The 8,388-nt window shown below is 39.2% G+C and overlaps 2 protein-coding genes across 3 annotated transcripts; both read left to right on the top strand.

Moving 5' to 3' along the window:
- Positions 1 to 1,168: 1,168 nt before the first annotated feature.
- Positions 1,169 to 3,216, top strand: LOC311000673 (protein THEM6-like). Its single transcript, XM_083991431.1, has 3 exons — positions 1,169 to 1,278; positions 2,216 to 2,723; positions 2,809 to 3,216. The coding sequence occupies exons 2-3, from the start codon at positions 2,220 to 2,222 to the stop codon at positions 2,914 to 2,916; spliced, it is 612 nt and encodes a 203-aa protein (XP_083847557.1). The 5' UTR covers positions 1,169 to 1,278; positions 2,216 to 2,219; the 3' UTR covers positions 2,917 to 3,216.
- A 762-nt stretch (positions 3,217 to 3,978) lies between these two features.
- Positions 3,979 to 8,208, top strand: LOC311000672 (protein THEM6-like; the record flags this gene model as incomplete). Of its 2 annotated transcripts, XM_083991430.1 has the most annotated exons (3): positions 3,979 to 4,058; positions 6,109 to 6,613; positions 7,166 to 8,208. In XM_083991430.1, the coding sequence occupies 2 exons, from the start codon at positions 6,113 to 6,115 to the stop codon at positions 7,271 to 7,273; spliced, it is 609 nt and encodes a 202-aa protein (XP_083847556.1). In that variant the 3' UTR covers positions 7,274 to 8,208. The 2 variants fall into 2 exon arrangements, with proteins under 2 accessions (XP_083847556.1, XP_083847555.1); XM_083991429.1 differs by lacking the exon at positions 3,979 to 4,058 and having other exon boundaries at positions 6,092 to 6,613.
- Positions 8,209 to 8,388: the final 180 nt, after the last annotated feature.

Below are 8,388 nucleotides of genomic sequence, written 5' to 3'. Positions count from 1 at the left end.
TCTTAAATGCTATTGTACCTGTCACCACAACTTGATGCGGCCTCAAAATGTTTCTTATTGGCTGTAAAAGTGAATATTGGACTATTGTGACCATTTGTTTTTGACCTGACAGGACCACTACATAAATAGTGACAGCAATCGAGGCTTCTGTGCTGTTACTCCTGGTTTTCAGTTAGAGGTGATTGTAACATTTTACTCTTTTCATGTTCAGTGTTTTTCTATGTTATTTCTATGCACAGTTTTGTCACTTAAACAATATACAAAAATGTTATTACTTTGAAGTTTTGAACAAAGGTTTTTGTTAATTGTTTTTTGTCTTATATGATTATATAAGAATAAAACATGGCTAAATGACAAAACTCTTATGCTTTGTTTTTTTCAGCAGCAAACATTATTTGTATCATGCAAGTCTGGCGTAAAGTCATTCAAAGATGTGCATTACTCTGATTTCTTAGACTTCCTCAAGAGTTGTTCTACTTTGCAGTATGTTATCGTCCTAATTGTGGCAATTTTACATTGTGTTTTCTTTATGATAATATTGTATATGACCTCTCTGGGTCTACCCACTACATAAACATGTGCAGGGGCCTTGATCAGCCTAATTGGAAAAAACTGAACTGAGGGAATTAAAGTCTATATTTACATATATACCCTAAACAAGCGAAGTTAAATTGTATTTACTGCAAGACTGAGCTGTGACTGGGAGGTGGGCACCACTGCTGCCTGAAATATACAGCTTATACAGTCATCTTAGGTGAGAAACTCATATAAGTGTGTTTTTACTATTATTATTTTGGGGCCAAGATAAAGGGAAAGAAACGAGGCCGACTCGATGCCAATATGAAAGGACGTGTATCCCCTGTATGACTTTATCAGTAGTTTATGATGGGTAACTGGACAGCCAATCCTCGCTGTTCATTTCGCCTTACGTCATGTTCGCATTACAGGAAGTAAATCTCCCGCCTTCAAATTAAATGTCGTTGAAATCTAAATAAATATTGAGAATTGATCTGCCCGTGGCGTTACAGTGCAGTTTTTAAGATAAAACTAACTCGTTATTGATATTAATCGTACCGTTGCATGTTTGTACGTTTTTATATTGATTAGACGTCGAAAAAGCTCACCAATACTTTTATTTTGGCAGCTGTCGCCGGAAGTGTTTTGGACGTACTGAGTTGTGGGTTTTGGTTTTACACACGCACAGAGAGTGGTACATACATGGAGGGAGCTCTGTTGACTCTGCACATTTGAGTGGAAACAGGAGGATTCAGACAGCAGGTGGGTGTTTCTGGATTTATCAGAAGTAGTAACTTTTTACCTTTGTCCATGTTGTTATGTTCGCCGTGAAGTGACGACTGAAAACTACTCGGTGCCACTTCAACAAGTAGTTAAACGTCAAACCTGATAGCTAACTTGGAAATTTGAAATCACTAAATACTATGACAGGACTTTAGAAGTGTTGTGAATGACGCTTTTTTTTTGCACAGCATTAGTTTACTCTTTAGTAACCATGTGCAGTGAAGAAGGGCAGTTTCATGCTGAGGCATTCAGCCAGTTCCTGTCTGTCCTGCAAAACCTGTTCACACATTCATGTTTGGTGAAATCACTGCACACTGGGTCTGTAGCTCAAACTCCCCGTGAGGAAAGAAATACCATCAGACAGAGGATTTACGTCTTTACATTTCTCAGAAACACAAGTGAAAAAGTGTTGCTGGAGCTTTTGTTTTTCTTTTACAAGTTTCCTCAGTTCTCCCTGCACCTTGTAAGTTGGTGTAGTTGTGCCAGATACCCCCACTCTGCTGTTTCAAGTGATCACAGCCAAGATAACACCATCCATTCAGAAATTTTAATTTATGCTACCAATCAATTAAAGTAACTCACATGAAGCTGATGAACTGAAAACATGCAGCATTATTATGATTAATTGCCGCAAATTAGTATTAATAGAGGACTATATAAATGATATAATGTACAGTATATTATTGAATTATGCTTGTTTATTGTTATTGTTCAGAAGCAGGACACTGTGGTTTTTATCAAATGTGACTCAAATGGTGTATTGGATTATGTATGAAGAATTAACACAATAATGGATAATATATTCCTAAATGTGATCCATCGTTTTTCTTTTTTATGTTTTTGGATGTGTCATAATGTTGGATTTTGTTGCATTACACTAACACCACTACTTCCTCTGCCTGTGTTATTTCCTTAGAGCGATGTGGTGGGTGCTGTGGGTGCTCGCCGCCTTGCTGGCCCTCTTCTGCACTTTGGATGTGTGGTACTTCCTGCGGGTAGCGGTGGTGGTCATCCGGGCCTGGTTCCAGCCTCCAGTGTTTGACATCACAGGGGAGCAGGTCCTGACAGGCCGGGTCACTTCCCATGACATTGACATGTGCCACATGAACAATGCTCGCTACCTCCGGGAGTGTGACTTCGCCCGCTTCTCTCTCTACACACGTAACGGGGTCTTCAAGGCCGTGCGAGCCCTCGGAGCTTCAGTGGTGGTGGGGGCCACCACCATTCGTTACCGAAGAGCTCTGTGTATAGGCGAGGGGTATGAGCTGAGGAGTCGGATCGTCACTTGGGATGACAAAGCCTTTTTCTTAGAGCAGAGATTTGTGTCGACAAAAGACGGGTTGGTGTGTGCCGTCATGTACTGCAAGCAGAGTGTCATCCGCACGAGCCCGGACAAGATCATGCAGCACCTGTGTAAAAGGAAGGTAGGAAAGAAAGTTTCGGTCCAAATGCAAACAAGTTTACTAAATCTTTTGAAGAACGTTGACACTAAAGCTTTGCCTCTTGCAGGTTGAGTGCCCGGAGTTCCCAGAGGACCTTCAGCACTGGGTCAACTTCATCTCTGCCAGCAGCCAGGCCCTCAGAGCAGAGAGTGGACTAGACGACAAGAACAAATGAGGGATTGAATGGACAGTTATTAAAGTGGTTATTTGTGAGCCTGCTAATACACCAGCCCAGGATTCAAAGTCTTCTGGGAAAGATATTTGTTGTTCTGTTAGCTGACCTGAACACACCTGTGCCTTCTTTATTCTCAAGTCTGACTAAGACTGCAATACTTATGTCAAACACCTGAAAAAAACAGCTTACCTCATTGTCCTGAGAGGCCGCTAACGGCCATACTCTCTACTAATACACTAATAAATAAGAATTGTGATTGTATAAAGTGTATGTTCATGTAGGCTACCAAAAGGTACTAAAATAAATACATTTTGACCTCATGTTGATGCTTTTATATGCCTTCAATATAGATTCACCTGCACATACGAGCAGACAACCTACACACAGGTAAGATGGGATCCTGCACGGATAGATGGTGTGTAGACAATGGATGGATGGAGGGAGGGAAGTTGAAGTTGCCTGTCATTATCATCTTAGACACAGATAAAACAAAAAGCTGAATGAAACAAACAGGTCGTACAGAAGTAAGACAAAACCAAATCAAATATTTTAAGTACAAATTCACCTCTATTCAAGATTCCAAGATGACTTTTTTTGTCACATACAGGCTACAAGTCACAGAGTTGCCTAACTGCAGTGAAATGTTTCCTGGTTGCTCCTAGACTGGCCATATAAGTAAAATAAATAAGAGAAATATATATTTATAAATATATGATATGATATGATATAATATAATCTATGTAACCAGAAATGCAATATGTGTGTGTGTCAGGTTGAGTCTGCTGGGTTTGGGGGACAGGTTGATTCTGTTTATTCATAAATAAACATAACAGTGGATTGGAACGAATAACGTTTAACATGCGGCATTAAACTCCTCTTTTGCGTCATGTTTAGGGCTTCATGACTTTTGCTTTGTATACTAAATATTATAATGACACTTGTGTTCAATTTAACGCGTTATTTGTGTGTGTGGTGTTGATGTCAATCATTCAGCATGAAAACATAACCGTGTAACCATGCCGACAAGGCGAACCACTGAAATTACTTGTCGTCACGGACCACCCGGAAGTCCTGCTCATTCATTCTACCGGTTTCTTCAAGTTGCATCGCATCTCATGGTAGCTCTGAGTCCAGGGAGCACGGTAAGTTTTAACCGTCTTTAAAAGACACCTCAGCTTCTGATCGATTGACGCCGCAGTCTCGACTTTGACGAAACTTGAGAACATAGCGACTTTTTCCGTTAAGACCGGCGGTCTCTGCTCTGCCAAGGCCACCAGCTCCTGGCAGCTAGCAGCTAAAGCTAACAGATTTGGCTGTGACAGCAGGTTGAGAGGAGCAGCGTTAGCTTCATAGTCCTCTCAAGGTTGAAGTGGGTGATTATAGGAGTGTGCTGCTGGCGTATATTAAGCTGTAATATTATGCAGAGGAGTGAAAAAGCACTGGCCGGTTGTTTTTCTACACATTTGCACAGTCATTGATGAGGACAAGTGTGCATTTAGGTTGATATTTAATACTGATTGTTGTCATGGATCTAGACACACTGCCTGCTCTAATGGAGCAGGTTAAAAAAAAAAACAACCAAGGCAAAGTTCATATAGACATCAACAAGGCTATACAAATATCTTTACATTATGAAACTGTGAAAAGTGGTTTAAGACTATGGCCAAATTACTGAATGGGCCTACTGGGCACAGACCCCAGGACTGGAGAGGTTAGACAGGCCCACAACAACTACAGCCACCAAGAGATGCAAATGCCCATAGAGCAATGCAAAACACTTACAGAAAGATGCTAACTGACTTTACAGAAGCTAAACAACCCAAAGAGTGTGTGGACTACAAAGATACACAAAATTACCTAAAAGATGTTAAATAAATAGGTAATTAATATGTATCCATCCAGAAATGCAAAACTGCAACTAATGAAGATATGGAAAAAAATAAACACAGTAAGACGTGACACACAACTACAAACAATATGGCTGCACTGTTTGCTGTTTTTATGCATATATTTCATTCTGGGTTGTCCAGTGTCCTACAGTACATGTCTGTATCCAGGGCTCACTGTTCATAATCTGGCAATAATTTAGATATCAAAGAAATATAGCAACATAAAAACACAAGATAGAAAAAAAAAGAAATACTGTGCAGTAGCAGCAAGGTATCAATACATTGTTTCAAATTTAATCTAATTAAGGCAGGTCGATTGAAAAGAACTAGGAGTTGCAGCAGTTTTCTGAAGTTTGCTCCAGATATATGGTGAATAAGAAAAAAACAGAATTCTGCTTCTTTAGTTTTGACAGTTGGGGAGTGATCATCAGGCCTGTCCACAGTCATCTGAGTGGTCTGGACAGTTTACAATGGAGTAGCAGATCCGAATTGTATTTTGGCCTCAAACTATTCAGTCCAGCTGAAGTGAACTAGTGCAAAGATCTGAGAACTGGACTGATGTGATCAGCCGTCTTGATCTTCATGAGGGCTCTAGCAGCAGCATTTTGAGACAGCGGCAGCTTTGTGTGTGTGGAGAAACCTGTAAAGTCATCATTTGAGAAATTGGGCTGACTAAATATAAACACATGTGGAAAAAGCATATTTTTCTAAATCCAGCTGAGGCACAAGTCCTTTAATCTCTGATATATTCTGAATGCTGATTGTGTAATTGTCTAATGTGGATGTTAACATTTAATTGTCCATTGCGGATGTTAACAGAAACATGTAGGTCCACTGGTAGAGACTGAAGATTGATCTTTATGAAATTCTCAATGAAGGATAACAAATCTACTCATGATTTGTTCAGTGCACATAGTCCAATCCAATCCAATCCAACTGTATTTGTTGAGTACTTTAAAACATCCACAGTGGACCAAAGTGCTGTACAGGATAATAAATAAAAGTACCAGAAATAAAGACACAACATCTTACGTAAACATAAAATTACACATATAAAAACTGATAAAATAATCTAAAAGGTATATAACATGGGTAAAATAAGATAGATAGTCAGTCATTGTATTGCACCTTATTCTCGTGATATTAAATATGCGTCATCTGTATAGTTACAGTATATATCTTATTGTTTTTCATAGTGCAAGCAGGTAGATGTTGAAGGAAAGCTCAGACATTTAAGTCACATATGAATGGTGTCTGCAATGTAAGTGCTGATTTAACCATAATATATGTGCTGTTGTTCCAGAGAGATGTTGCTGCTGGTGTTGGGAGCCCTCCTCCTGCTCTTCTGCAGTCTGGATGTATGGTACTTCCTACGGGGGGCCCAGGTGTTTGTCGAGGCGTGGTTCCAGCCCAGAATATGGGACATTCTAGCTGAGCAAAGCATCGATGGCATGGTCCTGCCCCATGATTTGGACTACATGGGCCACATGAACAACTCTCGATACCTGCGGGAGTGTGACTTTGCCCGCTTCCACCATTACATGCGGAACGGGCTGTTCATGGCCTCGCGCAAACTGGGGGCCAAAATGGTGGTAGGGGCTTCCACCATCCGGTACCGGCGGTCCTTGGCCTTCCGCGAGGCTTTTGAGATTCGGACCAAAGTAGTGGGATGGGACGAGAAGGCCTTTTACTTGGAGCAGCGGTTTGTATCCAAGAAAGATGGATTCGTATCTGCGATCATGCTCTGCAGGCAAAATGTGGTGAGCTGCAGCCCGGAGAGCATTATCGAATTTGTCTGCAAAAGGAAGGTCAGTGATAGAAGGAGATGTTAAGTATTGATATAACTGTCAAAGCACTGCAAATTACAGTTATTGTCCTCACTGATGAATCCACTGATTTTTTGTTTAATCGTTTAAAATGAATGATTACTTGTTATAACTTAAATATAAAAGACAAAAAATATATTTTGCAGTGTTCATAAGCCAGATGTGATGATATCTAAATGTGGGTTTTCCTTAAAACAGTACTGAAAAAGTACACAATGAATCGCAGAGTTTAGAAGCTAGAAAAAGAAAATATTTGGCATTTTTGTTCAAAAAATTGTGTGAAATAATAACTGATGTGAATGAGAATGAAAATTGTTGGTGATTGTTTTCTGTTTTTGTTTTTTTTAGATAGATTTATCAACTCATCTCGTTGATTTTGGAACTTCTGTTTCTGATTAACAGTTCAGAACCACAACATTTTTTTATTTCTAAATGTGCTGTTCTGAACTTTATCTCTAAAAGAAGACTGAAACTATCAAGACTGTGTTTTTCACTGTACTGCAACATTCTTCTAAATTGTGTTTGTGTGTTCAGATTGCGTGCCCGGAGTTTCCTGAGGACCTCAAACACTGGATCAGCTTCATTTCAGCCAGCAGCCAGGCTCTGAGAGCAGAGAGCGGACTGGAAGAGAAGAACAAGTGAAGCCGCACCATGACCCCATGAGTGTAGACACATATCATTTGCATTGCACGCACATATACAATATACATCCATATATATATATACATGCACACAAACAGTTACAACATTGTAGAGAGTTTTAGTTGACATACACAATTTCACTTTTGTTTTGGGTCAATCCTACCTGCTGTGTATTTTTGTATCATGTGAAGTCAAGTCCTGGACTTAGAACAGCTGAAAACTTGAACTATAAGGTGTTCCTTGTTTTAAACGCACTTATGCACTGAGATCATTATGAAAGTTGTTCTCTTGGGCGAAAGTTAAACAAAAAACGTAGCTTTATCCTTGCAGCTTTTTCAGTAGTGGACTGTGAATAGACTGGCTTTAGACGTCCTCATTCTCATTTAGCAAAATCCTCTAACTTCAAATAAGCATGTAGAGCAAAAGTTACTCTTCCACTGACATCAATGCATGTTTTGAAACAACCAGAATAATTTTTTGTGCCTGTTTCTCTTGATTAGTCGTAGTTTACAGTTATAATTTCAGGGAATTATAACTTTTTGAAGAAAAGAAAAGAAATTGTAATGAAATGCTTGAATGGACATCGTAAACATGGAATGACAATAATTAGTTTTAATCTTCCCATCAACGTTTTGCACAAGTTAACCCAAATGGGTGAATAACCTGAACTCTTGTTAGTCTGAGAGGAAATATTTGATTTGAGGGACCTTTTTATCAATACAGTATTGTTGTTTTACCAAATGTATAACATGTACATTTAAAGGTTGGGCCTCTTAATTGGAGTTGCATTTGGTTTAGCGAGAAAGTGTTCAAAGACATGATTAGCGATGGTTTATTCTGTACAAGGTTGCTGGCAACTTTTCAAAAACTTGCAGCAAACGATAAACACTGAATGTTTGGATGATATTTGGTTTTTATTGAGACAGCCTTTTTAATGTGGGACCTTTCTTTAAATGCATCAAAGCTTTAGTTTTTGACCAAAGTAATGTATTTGTTCTGTATGAAGAGGAAACTTATTTTTAAAGGTGTACTGTATGTATGTCTAACCTGTTATTTATGTTGTTAATGCACAAATACCTATTTAATTCCTTTAAGTTTGAAAATATGTTGTCCTT

Source organism: Trachurus trachurus (genome assembly GCF_905171665.1).
Source record: "Trachurus trachurus genome assembly, chromosome: 17".
Lineage (NCBI taxonomy): Eukaryota > Metazoa > Chordata > Actinopteri > Carangiformes > Carangidae > Trachurus > Trachurus trachurus.
This window is presented reverse-complemented; position numbering and strand designations above follow the sequence as displayed.

Excerpts from the sequence above, each read along its gene's own strand:
- LOC311000673 (XM_083991431.1), top strand. The coding sequence starts at position 2,220 with ATGTGGTGGGTGCTGTGGGTGCTCGCCGCCTTGCTGGCCCTCTTCTGC. Across the intron at positions 2,724-2,808 it reads AGCACCTGTGTAAAAGGAAG|GTTGAGTGCCCGGAGTTCCC; the intron begins GTAGGAAAGAAA and ends TGCCTCTTGCAG.